The 21,179-nt window shown below is 41.3% G+C and overlaps 1 protein-coding gene across 11 annotated transcripts in view; it reads right to left on the bottom strand.

Annotated features, from left to right (window-relative positions):
* Nucleotides 1-7,405: 7,405 nt before the first annotated feature.
* Nucleotides 7,406-21,179, bottom strand: part of nrxn1a (neurexin 1a) — a 67,739-nt gene continuing 53,965 nt past the window's right edge. For 10 of the 11 annotated variants that reach the window (XM_084937433.1, XM_084937427.1, XM_084937432.1 and 7 more), the window contains 5 exons: nt 20,642-20,813; nt 19,627-19,716; nt 18,269-18,579; nt 10,933-11,011; nt 7,406-10,121 (listed from right to left, as the gene is read on the bottom strand). In XM_084937433.1, coding sequence (XP_084793559.1) covers nt 9,820-10,121; nt 10,933-11,011; nt 18,269-18,579; nt 19,627-19,716; nt 20,642-20,813 — 954 coding nt within the window. In that variant the 3' untranslated portion in view covers nt 7,406-9,819. The remainder of the gene's footprint in view (nt 10,122-10,932; nt 11,012-18,268; nt 18,580-19,626; nt 19,717-20,641; nt 20,814-21,179) is intronic. The other variant, XM_084937434.1, reaches the window with a different exon arrangement.

A 21,179-nucleotide genomic window follows, 5' to 3' on the forward strand; every position in this document is an offset into this window, starting at 1 on the left:
TAATGCAAGAGAAGAATAAGTGTAGTGATGCACTGTGAAAAACTGTGCAGTCCTCTTCCTTCTGTGAATGTGTATTTTCTTTTTCCTATCCTATTATGTCAAATGTAGGTAAAGAACCCTTTAATGAGATCAAAAAAATAATATTTAACCTCATTGTTGGCTGTCGTGCATCTGCAAGCCTCTGTGCAACCCAACTCCACACCACTTCATTGTATATTTTCTGCATCTGACTTATCATCCCTGTTTCCCTGAGTGCCTGCGCTCATCTGTGTTGAGGTTTTGTTGCTCCTCTCGCCACCCCTGGCTTTTCATGTATATGCATGGAAAAGCATTCAGGTTCCTGAACAGAAGAGTGCCACAAATATTAATGACTGCAGATGGAAATTTCAGTTTTCCTTTGAGTCGTCTGGTCCTGCCTAAAAAGCTTCAGTGCACGTTACGACAGCTTTTCTTAAAAACATTCTTGCTGCCAAATATGCAGTACCTTATACACTCGTCAGACACTCACTTGTTATTATATAGTGCAGTAAAGAGGAGACAGTAAAGTAGGGAGAAATAGAAAGAGTGGCGAAAGACATGTAGCAAAGAGCCTTCGGTCGGAGTCTAATCTCAGGTTACTCGATTTTGCCTTTCGGCATTTGGTCATAAGTGGCCACTTTATTATGTATACCTGCTTGAGAGTTTGTGTAAAGCAAATATGTAATCATGCAATCACATAGAAGTTACTCCAGTGCCTTGATGAATCTATGCAACAAAGAATTGAGGCAGTACCAGCCAGTTGTATCTAATAAAGTGTCTGTTAGTGTATAGATGAATATCATTACATCATTACTGGTTACAAGCAGGCTTACAAAAAGCTTCTTTAGTTTAGTTTCAGCTGCACAGTCCTCTTGGTCATTCTTCTTCTTATTATTTCAGATGCTCCCTTTAGGGGTTGCCACAGCAGGTCATCTGCCTCCATCTCATCCTATTCCTAGCATCCTCCTCTGTCACACCAACTCTCTGCATTTCTTCCTTCACTACATGAATGAATCTTCTCCATGGTCCTCTTCATCTCCTCCGTACTGGCAGGTGCCAACACCAAAAAACAAAGCAGGACAGTCAGCTGATATGAAAGGCAAAGCTTGTAACTGATGCTTGGAGTTTAACCTAAAACCAGAATATTCAGTTAACTAGTTTAACGACTCTGTTATATTAGAATGTTCCAGGTCTCTGTGGTATCTAGATATCTACATATGCCTTTATATTTTGTTTTTGCCTTTAGTTTCACATCCAAGTAAGGAACTGTTTCAGACCTACATGTACTTATCTTTTGTTTTTTTTTAAAGCATTTAAGCATTAAGTCGTGCCAGAAAACTAACAGTAAAAATTAGAACAGGCACCAGGTGTGAATCTGTTTTGTCTCTTGTCTCATATTTGTTGTAAATGATGAGCACACTTCGATAATAGTGGACATAATATTCTTTTCTACCACACTCTCCTCACACGTCAGCAGGACATGCAGCCAGCTTGCAAGGACATTCAGGATTCAGGTACACACACACACACACACACACACACACACACACACACACACACACACACACACACACACACACACACAGTAATAAAAAAAAATAATACCATACAGTTTTTTTTTCCCTTTGACATTTTCTTCTTTTTAATGTTTGGCTTTTGCTCTCCATTCATGTTGTCATCTTTTGTATTTATACATTTTTTTGTGTGTGTGTGTGCATACAGGCGCGCGCGTGTGCGCTTGTGTGGACTGTGGGAATTTGATGTGGTCGAGGAAAAGAGCTCCTTGTAATTTATTCCAAAGCAGGAAGAAAAATGCAGCCTTGAGCTCCTGACACGACCACGCACACTCTCTCACACACAAGGATACACTCTCCCACAGTGGCTTGCTTATACACAAGGCAAAAAAAAAAGAAAGAGAAGGAAAAAGAAAGGATAGGCAGAGTCTAACAAGCATAGCTGGAGGGAGTAGAGATGAAGGACTAAGCAGGGAGAAGCTGTACAGCACCTGTGTGCATGTGTGCGCTCCAGCTGATATGAATTTGTGGATCAATCTGTTGCTGATTGTTCGACACCTTTGTAAGGGAGGTGGAAAATATTAGGGAGTTCCTGCTCTTTTTCTTGTGTGTGTTTTCAATTAAAAATTCTTTTTTTGAGACACATATTTTGCACTACATTTAGGCAATCTCATTTCTGTGGTCTCCTACAGATTTGGTGGGACAGCAAGCCACTGTAATTGTGTCTATGTCCTCTTTTGATTGTGACCGTGAGAAGCCAAAATGAAAAGGTAGACTAATGATGATGCTGAACAAACAGCTTTAGAAAAGAGCCTTTCTTAACAGTGTATGTATCTGAAAAATCAATCAGTGCCTCCCACCAGACGCCCTCAGAATCAGATGGTTTTCTTTGTACAACAACTGTAACTGTGAAAGTTTTTTTTTTTTTAAATATATCTTTTTCTTTTTTTCCCTTCTTTTTACATTTTCATACCAGGCTAATCTTCTAACTGGGATTCTTTCTCTGTCAAAATCATTTTGTAATATAGTCATATTGATGAAACACTTTTATATCCTGAAGATTTTTTTCAACATCCTTGCAATTCCAGTGTATTGCACACCGTGCATCTCTAAGGGTTCCCTTTCATATGCTGTCGCTAGTTTTTGTCCTATATGGTTACATGAACCATGAAATCTAACACAAATTGCACTTTTTAAGCATTTTTTACGCATGTATAGATTGGTGAAGATGACCTCCTGTAGTTCAAACGGAGCACCAGAATTGCAAAGAAAGTTTATTTTTGAACGTAACGTGGTTGTTGGTGCCAAACAAGCTGGTCTGAGTATTTCAGAAACTGCTGATCTACTTGGATTTTCCCCACACAACCTGTGTAGAGTTTACAGAGAATGGTTCAAAAGACAAAATATCCAGTGAGCAGCAGTTTTCTGAGTAAAAACGCTTCAGGAAAATGGTCTTAGCTGATAGGAGGACAGCAGTATCTCAAACAACCACTTGTTAAAACCAAGGTATGCAGAAGAGCACCTCTGAATGCACAGAATGTCAAAACTAGAACTAAAAACTGAGGCTAAAATTTTTAGAGGGTCATCAAAATTCAACTATATAAGACTGAAAAACTGATTAATCTCAATCTCTGCAGCAGTATTCAGACACTAGGGTCAGAATTTGGTGTAAACAACATAAAAGCCTATGCTCCCTTGATGACGGTGATGTAATGCTGTGGGGGTTTTCTTTGCACTTTGGAGCCCTTAGTATCAACTGAGCATCATTTAAGTGCCACAGTCTGTCTAAGTATTGTTGCTATCATATCTACGCTACAGTGAACTTTCTGATGACTTCTTCCAGCAGGATGAAAGACCAAGTCACAAAGCTTAAATCATCTTAAGCCAGTTTCTTGGACATGACAATGGCCTCCACAGTAACCAATCTCAATTCGGAAGAGCATCTTTGGGATGTTGCGGAAGGGGAGATTCATATCATGGATGTGCAGCCGACAAATGTGCAGTCATCATGTCAATGTTTCCAACACTTTTTTAGAAGAAGGAAGCTCCTGAAGGGGTCCAACACAGTACTAGTGTGTACAAGTTCAAGTATGAATTCACGAAGTGAATACTAATGAAAAGTGTCCAGATTGCTGCAGTTTTGTTATTAAAACTGTGATCATATTACATCATACTGATGCTCAAAGATTGTTACTCAAAAAAATAATGTGCTTAACAAAAACAGGATTCTGGGTTTTTGGCAGTTGGAGTGTGTAAAATTGATTTGGTTGCAGCTAAAATGAATTCGGCTCTAAAAATTCATGCGCCCATCTCTTGTAGATATGAGGGCTCAAATGTGCCTTGAAATGATAAATTAAAAAGCACACCTTAGGTACTTTGATTGCCTGTAACTTGTATAATTCCACAGTATGAGTGCAAAAGTCATACTAAGGATGACTCTGAGGGTATCCGAATTGGATTATCTTCGGGTTTTGTTAATCTAATAGAGAATGTATATATCAGTGTGTTGCAGCAAATAAAATCCCCTGTTGTCCCACAAAGAATTTTCCCCATAGACCACAATCATAAACTGGACAGCTCTGATGTTGTCAACAGGATACCTCTGTCTGCAAACAAGGCCTTACCACTGTTTTTGTAATGACATGTGTCATGGTCTGGCTCCAAGGCCACAACAAAAATAGAAGGGACACATCAGTGGGCGGTGAATTTGAACAGTTATTATGATGAAGCAAACAAGAAGAGAATTTTAAATCTGCAATATGTTTATCAGATAAGTCAGTCAGATAAATGTGGGTGTATGAGGATGGTGAGGTGGAGGATGTTGTGGAACACGAGCTGAACGATACCAACACAGGTGTGTGCAGACATTGATGAGGATGAGCTAGGATGAAAACAAGAGAAAAAAACTAAGCTGGAATGGCATTTTCCCTTCTGATTCCACAGACTACATGTGACATTGCCTAGCATTATCCTGTTATATTCAGGGACATCTAGGAAAACAGAGATATTAGCTACATTTCATCACAAACTCTATGCTTTAAGTACTGTGCAAAAAGTCTCTGACCACCTTTGTTCTTCAACAGAGTCCGAAATCTCTTAGGTATTTCTTTAAGTAAAATAAAGTGTTGGTGTGTCTGTTTTCCTCCCTTCATGTCAGGTTTTCAGGTATCTTATGTTCATGTCTCATAGTTTTGTTTTTCCCAGTTTAGGTTATAGTTTTCGCCCCGGTTCACTGTGCCTTTTTTCGTATTCATGTTCTTGTTTCTTGTTCAGCCAAATAAATGGCTCGTCCTAATTTTAGTCTCTTCCATATCAGCTTTTGGGTCGGCACCACAAACACACCAGCCCGCCTTTTTGTGACAAATGGTTCTTTTCAGCACTCATAATTCTATCAATTTTAACAAGACCTCCAACCCCACTGGGTGAAATGCAGCCCCAAACAGTGGCAGAGCCTTCACAATGTTTTACAGATGACTGTAGACATTAAATGCTGTATGTCTCTCCTGACCTCCTCCGCACATACTGATAACAAGTTGATTCATCACTCCATGATCCCTGTTACCACTGATTTTCAGTCCATTTCTTGTGTAGTTAAGCAACCACCTTTCCACTGAGACCATTTCTGATGAGGTTTTGATGCCATAGATGGATCAGCTGAAGCGCCAGATGCATCTCTCTCAGGTCTGTCATATTTCTTAATGACATGATTGTTCGTCTGCTGTAGATAGTTTTATAGGCCTGCAACTACTTCTTTAGTCCTCCACTTGTCCAGCTTCTTCACATTTTTAAGGACCCACTTGCACAACTGAGATATACTGAGACAAACTGCTGAGATATAAGTTTTCAAGTTTTCAACCAGTAGATCTTTGGGAATCACTTTAGATAATCACTTTCTTGGTGCAAAAATCCTGTTTTATGCCTGTCAAACTGTACGCTGTCTTTGGCATTTTTCACAGCTTCAGCTAAAAACTGGGAACGTGTTTGTAAAAGGCTGCTAGTAGCAAAGTGCTTAAAATTGATTTTGAAGTTGTCTGTTATGTGTACACACAACACTGGTTCATACCTTGAATCAAGTGTCCTTTTTTACGCTTGAATGATTCATAGGTCAGTGTGAAGTGGCTTAACAAACACAAAACATTCCTCTGAAAATAGCCAGGTGCAAGGACTGGACTGAAAATGAATGAAAACACTGTCAGTGTCCCCCAAAAAATTATTTGAAATACCCACGGAAAACCAGAAGAACTTGAGCAGACCACTTCAAAATACAAGAAAGTCTGGCTCTTGGAAAAAAATATAAAGAAATGAGAGGTGAAAATACTTAAATACACAATACTGTATAGGTACAAGTTACTTCAAACATACAAACGCAGACATTTTATTAAAAAAAATGTGTTAAGGAAGCAAACTTCTGATCCTTTTTTGCAAATAAGACTTAAATGGCACATAATTATATACTCGAGTATATACAATCATATACTCATTTTTCATGTTTTTATTTTTTCCATATAATAAGTCCCTAGATTCGCACATTTAGAAAAATATTCAGCAAAAACAATAAACATCAAAAATATTTAGCTGGAGTCACATAAATAAAATTTAACCTTAAATAAATAAATGCTACTTTTTCCTAGTGAAGTAGTGAGTATTGTTTTTACACAGTATTGTTTGTACTTTTACTTACAGGGTTGCACTACTGCAAGATTGCCTGGTTTTTTTTTTTTTTGCTTAAATGTAATACTTGTCATTAACTGTGCTTCTTATTCACACTGAACCTGAAAAAAACTGGATTATAACATTGTCATAATAATAAGCTACAAACAATGCAAAGCTACATTTTCCTGTTTCACTGTAACATTTGTTAAAAGGTTATATTTATGAATCTCCACTCTGCACATGCTTTTTTGCATTTCTGAACATGTACAATCTATCTGTGTGTCATCTTACTTGAAAAACAGATCTCAATCTCAGTGACACAACCTGTTTAAAGAATTCAGATTATCTGCTGCTAATACTAATAATCTGATTGTGTGTTGTACAATCAGATTATTAATACTGAGAAGTTTTTGACTGATTGACCACTATGGAGAAACAGAGTTATTTTGTATTCACTCCATAAATATAGCAGGGCTCTGTCTTTATCTTTGTCCTAGCTGTCTGTGGCCAAGGACAGCAAAGCAGCAGATGGCTACAACCTAACACAAGCCTTTTGTTGAGCACAGACTGTTCTGCAAAGACAAAAAGAAAGCAAGAGAAACAGCGAGAGAACAAGATAATGCAACTGGGGGGGTGTTTATTGAAATAGCAGCTCTTTGTATGTTTCACCTGAGGATGCAAGCTCAGCTCTGCAGTCTCAGGGATCTTTCATCCGGCAAACAGCAACTCTGCAGAGACTTTGCGTTTACAGCACAGAGTTGTACTTCAAAGCCCTGTTTAGTATGTGCAGTGGGGTATTTTTGTGCGTTTGCCGTCCCAGTAAAATGGCATGGGACCTGGAATGGAAGAGCTCCTTTCTTTTCTTAATTTGATGAAACAAAAGTTGAAAGGATAAAACAGAATGTGGATAGATGTGCAACTTATGGTCTCTGAATTTACAGAAATGCCCTTAATTTCTGTACTTGTTACATGAGAAGACTGATGACAGTCTCTTATGTCCATTAAATAAGGTTTGCTGGAACTAAAAGACATGCCTGACATCAATCTTCTTTTTATTGGGAACTATTCCTCTAAGATCTGCCTTCTGATTCCCTGCTACCTTTTGACTTGTGTTAATTAGACAGTCATCCGATATCATCATAGCTGTGGGGGGTGCGATAATAGGCGCTTTAATGAAGTCCGCAGGCAGATGGGAAGTGAAAAACAAACACGCAAAAAGCTCACTTGGGTAATATTTTATTTACTCATTAATCTTCAAAACTATTTTTCATAATAAATTTCCACTTTATGTTCATCAAAGAACCGTAACAATAAAAATAAAAGTAAATACTGTAGAAAAATTGTACATATAGAAAATAAACATGGTTAATGAACACCTAGATGTAGAATAATCCCACTGGTTGAGACGCCTCCTATGTTTTCAGATGGCAACACAACAGAGATAGAGGTAAAGGAAAGCAACAGACATGGAGGAGAGGGAGACGTAGTAAACGAGAGGGAAACACGAAAGAGGCAGGTCAAAAAGGCCAGTTAAGGATGGCGAGAATAAGGGGAGATGTTAAGTTAATTTTGACATTTATACTTTGAAATCTCACACACAGTCTGTTTCATGTCGTTCCTTGCCCTGGTCTGTTTTGCATGCATCCGACTGGTTAGTTACATTGCTTGGAAGAACTGTAGGGGCTTGTTCATGTCATGGCACTGTTTGTATCTCGTGGGGCTACACTTATTGAGCTGCAGAGGGCTCAGACACTGCAAAAAGTCCATAAACAGATAATTCGCCATTGCCCATGGGAAACCCATCCGTCTGTCCCGTATTGGGACATGTCACGAGTATTGATTCATCTGTCAGCCAACAGCAATGAATACATGAGGACGCAAAGAGAAAGAGAGAAAAGGGAGAGCCAATGAAATCAAAGCAACTCAAGTTGTCGTATAGCCAATGGCATCAAGAACTGGACTTTTCTATCTATTAGCAACACATGGTAACATTTACTTTGTTATGTTTTTCTTTTCCTCAGCTGGTTTTTGCTATAAAAGGTGGTTGGTTAGCGCAGGTATAGTGGGCGTGACCTGTAAGACATCAGGCTAGGAAACAGGACGTGGCCTGTCGTGGGGCGCACGTGTCCGACGGCAACCCACGACATCCCCCTCCTCCTTTCCCACCTGCAGACAAACCTACCACCTTTGGACTTAGTGGGACACGCCACCACTCCACAGCACAGCTCGGGCATGCAGCACACTCGAGATGGTCACGCTTTGCCGATGAAGATTTGATCTGAGAGTCGATTTGGCGACTGAAATCATTGTTGTATCCCACAGACTGAAAAACCATTTGAAGTGCGTACTCAGAAATACTTCAAGCCGAGGTGGTGAGTTTATGATGGTGGTGCGTCACGATGTAACCTCTGGAGTTTCAACGCGGTATAAATCACACGGAGTAAGATAATTCACGTGCAATAAGATCCCCCCCCCCTCCCTTCCCCAGAGTCTATACTGCCCAAATGTTCCTCATATTCATCATTATCGTTGCCATAACAGTTATCATTATGAGCGTTGTCTTTTTCACCAATGTCTTCTTGTATAGTCTTCAGTGTCAGTTATGAAGATATGCTGCGCTTTTAGCATTGTAGGTAAGTGTATGTCTGCATGTGTAGATCCTTTTTAATTTTACCATGTGTGTGTTTGTATGTAGTCTATGTACGTATGTGTGTGTGTGCAAGACACCACAGTCACGCATGACTGGTGTCTGTAGGTAGCATCTGAAGTCTCCTGTCCAGGAAAACATCTTTCAGTTTTTCACTGATTACACTGTTTTGTGATTTTCAGGGTGCCATAAAACAGCAGCGCTGCAGCGTAACAACCACAGCCCATCCGTTATATTAATGGTGCACCAGCCCTGCCGCTGCCTATCCACTCGCAACTCACTGTCTCTCTTTGGCTACACCCTGAATTCCTGCCGTGCTGTCTGGGGGTAGACTTGGACCATTGGTGTGCTTGTTTCCTCAGCATCCTCATTGCTTCTTCTAGCCCCGTCTGCTAACAGGGAGGAAGGCCAAGAAGCTTGGAAGAGAGACACTTGGTGCTTGTCTTGGTGCTTTTACATCTTTGTTCTGGTGCTCTGCCTCTCACGCAAACACTCTGTCTGCCATGTGCTTCACTTAAAGTCTTCCTTGACCTCTCTTAGTCCAACTGAAGAGGTCCAACTGTGGCAGGGGAGTCTCTTTTTTTTTTCTTATCAGGCTGACCCAAAATGGTTCTTAACTGGGAGTTGAACTGGTGCTTTCTAAATCATTTGGAATGGTGTTAATGTTCATAAAAGAAGCCTCTTGCAGAGGCTCTGCTCATTGGTAAATACTGTACAGTAAGGGCTCATGCCCTCAGGCCAGTCTGTGTGTGTATGTTTGTGCTTGAGTGTGTGTGTGTGTGCCTGGGCTTGTTTGTGTGCATGTTTGTGCTTGCCAGCATGTGTGCAGGTGTGATTATTGGGGAGTAAACATTAAGATCAGCATGTCTATGTCATGTGTGTTTGTGTGTATTTTTTTCTTTTTGAGAATATATCTATTTATGTACATATACCATTATATATATAAAGGTGTATGCGTATATGTCTGTGTTTAAGAAGTCATCCGCCTCAGACATAGTACTCCTTGTCTTTGTTCTTCTTGTTTTTAGAGATCTTGGCGATGCCCAGCGGCTTGTCCTTAGCGCTGCCGTTGGGCTGTGTGGCTGAGTTGCTGATGTAGTTGCGGCTCTCGTCCACGTGGTAGGAGCCTTCGTCGCGGTTGCGATACTTGTACATGGCGTAGAGAAGGATGAGGATACAGAGGGCAGCGGCTGCTACAATGCCCACCACCATGCCTGTAGTGCTGCTGCTCTCCCGCACCACTTCAGACGGACCCGGGAACATCTTCACCTCTGGCAGGGGAGGGCGGGCTGTGAGGGGAGAGAGGAGGAAATTGATGTTATATGATGGTTTAGTTTATACATTATTAATTTGGATTGCCTGCGATGATGGTGGGAGGAGAACTGGAAGACACAATGCATCATGGTGATGAATTATTTGACAAGCGTTTTGCATAATGCTACACGCTGGTAAGGGAAAGCTACAGCTTAGAGCCAAAGCTGTTTACATATCATCACATAATGCGTAAACAGATTACAGTACACATCGCTTAGAGGAGGATCCAGAGCACAGGTGCACGTTATATCAGGTTTTATTACATACTTCTGACACTTTACAACAGCCAGAGAGGGCTGCAGTACGGTGAGATTTCACACCATATTAAATGATTTATAATGAAGAATTTAAATATCAAATTTTATGGCTGTCCAGAGATAAGGGGATGGAAAAGAAAAAGGTGAAGGAGGGAGGAGGTAAATAAAATGGGATATATAAAAATGAAATTTTAATGACAAAGAGCAGGATACAGATGGGAAGATAGGAAGAGATGGAGAGTGTTAGGTAATGCCCGAGAGTGGAAACCTGAGCGCAAATAAAAAATTAACTGGAGAGCATAAAAATGGGTAGCAGTGCGAGTGGAGGACGTAAAACAGGTAGGAAGCATTGTTTTTTTCTCTCCAAGGGCCACACACTGAGCATGTATATTGATAACTAATCTTTTTTTTTTAACTTATTGGATGTTGGCAGCCAGACTTAGAGGGCCTGGGGGATGTATTTTGCCCATGAGTGACATAAAAGCTGCATAAAGGCAGTTTCACATGTATATTAGTTAATGTTTCTCACCTGAACTGGGGTCACACGGGTCAATGTCTTCATCATCGCTTGGGCACTCAGCTGATGCCACCAGCAGGTCGTCTGTCGACTGAGAAGAGAAGATGGAGAAAAATTGGCAAACGTGTCCACACACACACACACACACACATTCATATACATACAAACTCATGATCGTCATCATTTCTAAGACAGAAACCGTCAGTTCCCCACACCCCTTCTGTTTATTTCCTGTATGTGTGAGCACACAGCACCAATCTTTCGCCCACCCGTTTTCAGTTGACCATAAACACTTCTGCCTGTTACAGCCCCCAGCAATAGCAGGCGGCCAAAACCTGAGTGCCAAGGAGAGAAGAAGAAAGAAGAGGGAGAAGAGAAACACTGAATCCCTTTAAAACCACAAGGAGACTGCTTAGTTATTATCTAGTACTGTCTCAACCCTCCCCATCCTTTGTTCTCTTCTGGCCTTTCTATCTGCATTCTGCCATCTCCATCTGATACTGGCAAATGCTCATACGTGAGGCTGAGGACAAAAATAAAACCAGCCTTTATTAGATATCTGCTAAGCGTTTGATAGTTTATTTAAATCTCTTTTATTCAAAACCTCTCCACGAACACCATGTTGATTTTCTACTTATAGCCCACCTCTAACCTACACCAATCCACTAATACACTCAACGACCGATCCTTTTCCATGCCTTGCTCCCTCTCAATGGGAAAGGCGCCCTTTTTCCTCTCAGTCCCTGCTCCTCTTGTTGCCATGGCAACTCTAAGTTCAGGCTGTTAGAAATGATGGGGAATAAAAAAAGAGGAAAAAAAAGGGAGTGTGCACCCTCAGCGGGGACCTGTGCGTTGATTTGCAGTTCCAGCCAGAGTGCGAGGAGAAAGGAGAGAAAAGAGGGAGGGAGTTAAAGATAGATGGATGGATAAAAGGCATTTCAGGTTGAGGCTACTGGGGAGAAAGAAAGAGAAAAGAAGACAGGAGAGGAGGAGGAGCGCTTCAAAGTGCTGCGGTCTTTACTTAACACGGTGCTAATGTGCTCCGCATATTCATGAACTACTGTTAAACATCGCCCGCCTTGACGCTTTGGCATGAGAGATATTAAATGTGTGAGCGTGTGTGTGCATGCGTGTGTGTGCGTTAACCACACTGGGTGCTCAGTGCCAGCATTAAATTAAAATTGGATTGTGATGCATTGCAGTGGATGTTAGTAACCCACGGAATAAAAGAGAGGCGAGAGAGCAGCGGAGCTAAAAAAGAGAGAAGAGCAACAGAGGTGGAAACTAAAGTGGAGGAGAAATCTAAACCAAATCAAAGCGCTGAGATGTCTAAGTTAGGACAAGAATAGCAAACGGAAACTCATTAAACTGCCATTAAACCTCGCAGTCTCTTCTTCCTGTAGGAGCACAGTTGGTGTGAGTAGCGGAGATGTGAGCCCTCTGAAAAAGCCTGCACTGGCCTTGTATATTGTTAGTCCTTACAAGTCTGCTGTAGTCCAGTTTGGCCTAAAAGTTACATTAGATTACTGATGCTTGACTCGTACTCTTTCCTCAGCTGCCTTTCCAATCAGTTCTGCCCACTGGACTGTCAAATGCTGCTAGGGTGAGCTTAGCCTCTGGAATTCAGCCAGTCAATAAACCCTCTGTGCCTTTGCCAGGAAATAGCACATGAACCAATCAGGTCGCAGGAAACACACCACCCCTGACACCTGTCGCCGATCAATTTTGAGCCACGGTGCTTGATGATTGATTCAAAGACACCTATGTGCCCTCTGCAGACACCTGATTTGAATCCTGACTTCAGCTAAAATAAAAGCAGAGGAGCACATTTTTACAATGTCCCTCCTCTGATCTGTGACATCACCTTGTCAGCTGACCACCCCATTCAAAGGGAGGGTGTCAATTGGAGTATTGATCCACTTATCGCAAGGGAGGCAGTGAACACAAGAGAAAAATGGGGACATGCCAAACACAACTTAAATCGCATTGATTACCCACAGAAGTTCATAGAAAATCTGCCAAAGCAAGTGTATGCCCGAGGATCCTCCGCCCCTCTGCCTCACCCTCCTTCTTTGTTCCCATCTTTTCACGGTCTATCAATAGAGCATGCTGACATAATAATGGACACAGATGAACACTGATAGTGAGGAAAAAATAGATACAGGTGGACAAAGCGAGCGTGACAAGAAGAATATCTGCATGCTTAAAGAGTAAAATCTCTACCTGAGCCGCCGAACAGTGCCAACGACCATCCATGCCTCCCTGACTGCCTAGTTCACACATAGTAGCTGCACTCAGTCCTCACACTCTCTTGCAGAAGATTCAACAGCTTGTCTGCTACTTTCACAACTGGAAATCACACACACATGTACTCACACAAACTCTATGACAGCCAAACATGCTCCATTAGTCTAGTTCTATTTAAACACATCTACACAGACACGCGAGCATACACCAGATCAGGCTGAAGTTGGCAGGCTGATGAAGAGATCCTGACGAGAGAGGAGAGGAGCTAGCTCCACTACTGCAGATGGTGAGATAGACTCATACACCGCCTGCATTAACAGCCTATCACTGGAGCTCAACCACAGACAGGGAGGGAGGGGGGAGGGAGAAGGGGGGGTGGGGGGTGGGTGACGAGTAAATATGGAAAGATATGAAGGGAGAGAAAGAGCAAAGGGAAAGCGAAAATAACCGAGGGAAGAGGGAGAAAGTATCACCAGAAGATCGATAACAAGTAGAAGAAAGGCAAGATGGAGACGAAGATGTGAAAGATGTATAGATAGCGATGCAGGCAGAGAGAAAAAAAAAAAACAGACGGAGAAAGAGGAGAGGAGCGAGCGAGGCATGAGACGTGGAAGTGCCTGGGTCAGCTGATTCCTGTAGCCAATTGGGCAGAGCTCCGAGCCTCGAGTTTCTTCCATCAGTCTTCCCATCAAACACAGGTACACACAAACGCATGAATGCGCGCAAACACACATCCACCGACAGACAGGGAACATCAAAACCAAACTCGAGCTCTGTGACTCAGCGCAGCCTCTAGCATAAACACTCACACAAACTCTCCCTCTCTTCTCCTCGCTGGTGCTCAGCTGTCATGCATTATTAATCCCTTCCACTTTTCAACACGCAAAAAAACCCCACGAAAAAAGCCTCGACACAGTGTGGACGTCAGGAGGAAGCACATAACATATTCTTACTGCACAAAGCACTGACGGCAGGAGCAAACCCATGGGGTAACTTAGGCAGATCCACTCAGAGACACACGCAAACTTGAGGCGTGTGCGAGAAACCGGCGAATTGCTCGGACCCGTTGCACCTTTGTAAGACATCTCTCATTGCCCCTCCTCTGATGCAACGTGCTGCAATACAACTTATTGTTCCCGATCCACCTGCGCGCGCGTGTGTGTGGATTCAATGTTTTATGTGTGTCTTGGTTAAGGCCAGATTGGTTGCCAGGCAACACTAGGCAGCCTCAATAGGGAAGCTGTAGATTCTTCTTAAACAAGACAAACACACATACGCACAAAAATAGAGTTTGGGGGGCAACTGGAGTGATTTGACTTGCACAGACGAGCAAACGCCCGTGCTGCGGTATATCGAGCATATAGTGGGTCTGACCCACTTCTCATGCTGACTGCACTGCATAGCTCCACATCCCAGATTCAGCACTCACATCAGTAAATCACAGGCGCAGGAACAGTTCGCTTAAATCACATACACATTGAGAAATTGAGCAGTGAAGAGTGTGAAAAGAAAGGCCCTGTGACAGCACTGTCACTCTGCAGCACTATCCCTCCAGCTCTCATATCCATTATTGATGCCTGAGGCTTAGCTCACAGCTCTCTGCGTTCTATTATTTATGTCTGAAACAGCTGGCAGTTTATACACAGAGGAGCTAGTCTCTGTGGGAGACTGGCTGGGAGAGAAAGCAAGCAAGCAGCGGGTAGTGGGGCTCACTATCTCCATGGCAACTTGTATCACTTAGAAAAAAAAAATAAAATCTTTTTTTTTCAGTGCTGCTGGCGCACAGTTTTATAACACAGGAGAACTGCAGCACACAGACGCCCACTAAGAGCCTGATAACATCTCTGTAGTGATCTGAACAATAGAGGCGTCTGCGGTGTACCTGCTCACAATGTATCCTCTGACATTAGCATCGACTCTTCAGCTGCTGCCGCTATAAAAATGCCACAATAACAATTATGTGTTTCTAATGTACCATTTGCATCAGTTTACATATTATGGGAAAGCTATTACATCCTCCACTGGCACAAACAATTCTCCTGCAGTAATTTAGAAGGGAGGGACCACTTAGCGGTAAATTTGCCATCTAGTTTATTTCTGTGATTGTGCTGGAGCAAAAAGTGAGCCTTCTGTCCATTAAAGACAAACAAACAGTGCTGCAGGGCAAATAAAAACCTATTAATCACCCAATATAATTAGGAAAAGTGCCTATGGTATTTCCTGGAGCAAAAGCTATGTTTTTTTGTTTTTTTTTAAAGATATTGGACTTTTCAGTTTTGTGGCATTATTTCCTCTATTTGCGGATATATAACTCTAAATAAATTTTGTATATATCCCATGAGCCGCAATCATAGACCCCATACAAAGATGGACATAGCCTGCAGGTCTGAAAACTACATTCTTTGTAATGAACAGCAGGTGGCGACTAACTTGGTTGCAATGATATAAATAAATTATGGCCTCAGTGAACATTTGATGAATTTATGTTGTAAACTGCTTGTCAAAAGTTTTATTTAATACATGTTTTTTTTTTTTTAAATTGGCTCATATTAAGAGTAAAAAGACAATAACACAGACTCATTTAAATAGACAATTCTTCAATCCCCTCCTTTCACTCCTGAGGCAGATAGCTGCCTCTTCCTGAGCCTGTTTCTGCATGAGGTCTCTCCCTGTTGAAAGGGAGTTCTTCCTTCCTGCTATTGCCAAGTGCTGCTCATAGGGTTCGACTGGGTTTTGGTGTTTTATGTCTAATCTACCTTGCAATTGTTGCTGTTAAATAGCACTACAGAATACCATATCTTGCAGTGCCAAGGATAGCCAACATGCTCAAATCAAAGTTTTAAAATGGGAACCTCCAGGGTGATATCACAGTGACTATGTCCAACTTTTATATACAGTCTGTGGCTGCAGCAGACTTATAGATGATAAGACTTGTTCAGACTTTGATTCCCTTTAAAGTCAGGTGAAAGACTTTGATGCTGGAGTATCCTAATGCCCAAGGGGCCTAAGGAGCTGACGCTGTAATTATAATATTTACCATCTGAGTTTTATCTGGAAACTTTTTTGTGCTATACACCCTGTCAGATTACTGCTACGCATGAGAAAAAAACTATTTTTTCAGTTCTCATCTGCCTTTGAGTAGCCCCTGAGGAGTCATCATTGTCCACCTTGTGCTTCTAGTTAATTTTAGTTTTAATCTATGATGGGTAATGCACGCCCTAACAGGACAATATATAGCAGGCAGAAGGGAAGTAATGAAGCACAAATACTTTAATATTTTCAGGTATTTATGCTTTACTAGTCTATTTTTTAAAATAGGCTCATTACTTTATATTTAACACATTTGAAAGAAGATATCACCTCACATCAGAGCACACCTTCAAACACCAAAATGATATGAGTCACAATGGAGGGAATAACCCAAAAAAGACAACCCTATGGGTGTATCCATCATCAGGGCTTATTGCATACAAATAGATGAAATTTATAGTAATTTATGCATCATTTATAGTTTATACTCAGGGGTTTAAATGGCCAGAATGATCAGAAACAGCATTCTTGGTGAGACTAATCTGGTAAGACTAGTCTGTAAGTTGTGATTGCAGTACTTCTAGCTAGCACTACGGAAACGGAGGATAAAGGAAGTAAATTAGTTTTTTGTTTTTTTTAAGTGGCAATTCATTTCAAACACAACATTTCTATCAGCTCAACAAATATCAGCCAACGCACAAAATGTTTGTGTGCAGTTTGTCACACAGCGTGTCTGCTAGCTAACAGTACAGCTACTGTATTTCACTCAGAGATGGAGAAAGATGTGAGAAAGACAGGATGGGAGAGAAAGAAAAGAGGTTATATTTGAAGGTAAGGACAGATCAGTGATATCTGACAACTTGAAAGGCTTCAAGCTTCAACCTTCTGCAAAACAAACTGAGGTATATCCAACTTTGTATTATTCAAAGTTGTATGAAAATACTCAGCTGTTTAGTGTAGGATAAAAAGTTTAGCTTACTGTAATGTGGTGAATGTAAAGCACTGTGCTGGACTGGAGCACAGTGACTTGGTGTTCTTGGTCAGTGTTAGCTTACATAAAGGGTAGCAGAGATTAATTTAAATTTTAGCTGATGATGCGTAGAATTATTCACTAAAGTTCAGTCTCCATCTAACTGTATATTGTCTTGTATAAAGACAGCACAAACAGTATGCTGTCAGTGTAGGGGATGGAAATCAGTCAAGATAGCTTGTTGAATATATCTGCTTACATCATGTTGAATTAATTTGTGAAAACCCACAAAAAGCAGTCAACCTCAGCACAGCAGCAGCAGCAGCACAGGTCAGCTGATGACAGCCTGTACATTAAGAAAGACTCCTGGAGCTCCAGTTTAAACCCTGACGGCACACATTTTTCTGTTTGGGTATGGAGGCAAAGTGAAAAAAGTCTGCATTCCCATGTACTAATATTATTTTATTATTATATTAATATAGCACTTAGCTTTGCACAAAAATAGCTTGTAGAAACGTTGTCCAAAGAGCTACTTTTCAGAGGCTCTACCTTTTACAGACATTAAAGAACGTCTGTATTTTTGCCATCTCTGATAATAGTATGCTAAATATGGAACTGAAAGGCAGGAGGAAAAGAAGATGACCACAGAGAAGATTAATAGATGTAGTGAGGAGGAGGACATACTGAGGGTTGGTGAGAAAGGGGATGATGCTAGGGATAGGGTGAAATGAACTGAGCAGTCAAAAGTAGAAGAAATCTGACGTATTATCCAGTGCTTCTTATTATTATGTGAAACGCTGCATATGAAACGTGGTCCATGAGTAAACTGAGCGGAGCTCTGAGTGGAGTATAAAACAATTCCACTTTTCCTGTTATATCTTTCCATCCTTGATTAGTGGGCTGCGGCATGCTAATCCTCTTACTGAGTGCTAAAAGAAAGTTATCAAAGCAAATTACCACTTTTTAATTACCTATTGCCACACGAAAGGAAGATATCTGAGGAATTACATTGGAACAGCAGATCTTTATGTGACCACACAGATTGGATTTAATAGGTTTTCTCGCATGAGGTGACAAAGAAAAGCTTGATGGTGCTCTGACCTGCGGTGTTCCACCCTGCTTCCTGTTAGTGGCTGTGGTGGTTGTGATGTCACTGATGGATGGGGCAGAGTCTGAACGGTTGCCTCCGGCTGCAGCGCTGGACTGCGGGGTGATCGAGGAGGATGGCATATCGCCGACAAGACGCGCGCTCCCCTCCACTTTGATGTGGGGGTGCCCCTCAGCGGCCATGTTGAGGATGCGGAGGCCGTTATAGTAAAGGCCAGCCAGCTGTCCCTGGAACATGGCTGCACCTCGCTCGCCTCCACCAACGCGCACTGTTGTCTGGCTGTTGAAGATGGTCAACTGGCGGCCTACGCAGACACACACAAACACCCGCAACCAAACACACATAGAAAAAAGGTGGACAGGCGCACGCAAATACAGCCACACGCACACACACACACATTCCAGTGGTCACATACGTGCGTACATACACACAAAGTAAGTGTTACACAATCCACCACCCCAAAGCCATGGTGAGAGGATGGGATAGATTATGCATGGCAGAGCAAAATCGAAGCCGTGGAGAACCGTGGAGAAGGCTGAGGCTGAGAGAGATAAGAGTGAGAACGGAGAACCAGAGAGGGAGAAGGGGGTGAAGAGACTGAGAAGTTGACGAGGAGGATGAAGAGGCAAAGAACAGGAGGAGGAGGAAGAGTGAGCAGATGAGAGGAGTCAGAGGGCCCCGAGAAGACGGGGCTGACAGATGGTTGCTATGGTGATGGCTGTGCGGCACGACATTGTATTTGAAGGAGCGACAGACAGGCAGACAGAGAGACAGAGATCTAGAGAACTGTTGTCACAGCCCTATGAAGCATGCACAGGTTATAAGCTCTAGCACTGCTCACTGTTAAAGGGACTAGAGTCTAATTTAAGGAGCTCTGCTGAAGTTTAGGAGGAAAACTTTTACATTTTTTCAAAAAGAATTGCTCTATTAGTCATTTCAAATTTACATAATTCTTACATGGCACAATACTTTGCATGTACTTTAATTTGATTACAAATTTTTTTTCAACATATAGTCTTTAGTAAAATGCTTTATCGTTTACAATTTGATAGGAAACAAAATTATTTAATAAAGCATCTTTTATCAGTACTTCTTTTCTATTTTCTGATTTATTCACATTTAAATCTCTCCATCGTCCCTTTAACCTGATATTATCAGATACACACTAACAAGATACGTTCACAGGCACTACAGTTTACACAGTATTACACACTACAGCTGCCCAACTTTTAAATACTTAGTTATGGATTTAGATTTTTAGATGTTAGTTGATGGTGCACAATAAGTCAACTGTCTTCAAATTGTATTTTTTAAGCTGAAAGTTTTAAGGAATTTTAATCAGGGTTTTTACCTTTGTCGAGTAGCCAATCGTCAACTACTCGACCGAGCCGATAGGGGATTCGCTGTCTGGCGATGGCCAGGCGCTCGTTATCAATGTTGCCTTTAATTTAGAGATGAAAACACAGTAGTAATTACGCACATCCAAACTTGGTACAGGAGCTGGATACAAAAAGAACAGCAATGAAAAGAAAGTAATGGTCTGCTCATTGTTGGCATGTCACTGTGTTAAGGTCAGCTTGAAGAGAAGAAGAGCTGAATTCACTACGTTTCCACTGAGCGGACTCTTACTCTCTGTTCATTGGGTTTAATTTAAAGAGACATTTCAGGGGTTAACATCTGCAAGAGCACAGGGAAATAATGTTACAGCTGTCACATACTGCCTATATGACTGACTGAGTTTAGTGTTACATACTCACACACACCTCACAACAACTAGCATTTAGCATTTTGGCTATGAGCTACCTAAAGCCTCATTGTGTTAAAGACTACTAACTAAGATTACCACTTTAAATATAAAACCCAACAAATATAAAAACAAATACTATACTCAACAAAATACACTTTTTTCTTTTTCTTATTTTTTACTCTAGTTAAACATTTATCTCCAAATATGACATGTTTTTAAATTATTATTTGACCAAAAATGCACCAGCTGTTATTATTTTCTTTTATGGTGAGAAAAAACAACTGTATTGAATATTTTCATAAATTACCTTTAACACTATTTAACAGGCCTAACATAACATAGCTGGCTAGTATACAAGCTATTGTAAAAACTACCTCATTTTATGGTTTAAAAAGTCATGTTTCATGTCAGATCACACATATTTCATTTCAAACACAATAACATAAAACAAAGCTGCAATTATATGTCTCAACCTCAGTGTTTGAATATAAACATTGAAAGAAAACACTGATTAGAAAGTGAGTTGAATTGGACTAAAGTATAGCTGGCGCTGCCCCCAGGACAGGCAGTGGTGTGATGAGTCAGAGGGTTGGGCCTATACGTGCGGGGCAGGGCCTACCTGAGGGATAACGCTCTATGACCGGCAGGTCGTCCAGCTGGAGGGTCGCATTGCCACCACTGCGGGTGAACCGAATTACGTGGTACTTCCCATCGTTGACAAACTTGGAGCTCTCCTCGATGTTGATATCGTCAGTGCCGACATTAAACACTACTCTAATGTTGCCTTTGTCCTGAGGAGGAGGAGAGGTATGACAACATTTTATCAGATGTTAAAGGTCAGGATATTACCAGTTTCATGTCTTTTGGGTATGCACAGCAGAGTGTGTGTGACCAAGTATTTGTGTATTAAATGGTGTAAAAGGACCTGATAAGTTTGACCAAAAACCAAAAGTTGAAAGCAGACAAACAAAGGGGTGGACAATGAAAACCAACGCTGTCTTAAGTATGGTGAATTTAAGTACTTGGCCCATGCCTGCTTAACCAGCAGCTGCAACTGATTCAAATAATTTCAATTGTTTACTCAGAATGATAAAACTATTTAATCAATGCTGAGATAGAGCTGGGCTTTGGGTAGATGACCTTTGAACCTGGATCAA

The sequence above is a fragment of the Perissodus microlepis genome, chromosome 8, assembly GCF_051167445.1.
Source record: "Perissodus microlepis isolate ML-2025 ecotype Zambia chromosome 8, ASM5116744v1, whole genome shotgun sequence".
NCBI classification, from domain to species: Eukaryota; Metazoa; Chordata; class Actinopteri; order Cichliformes; family Cichlidae; genus Perissodus; species Perissodus microlepis.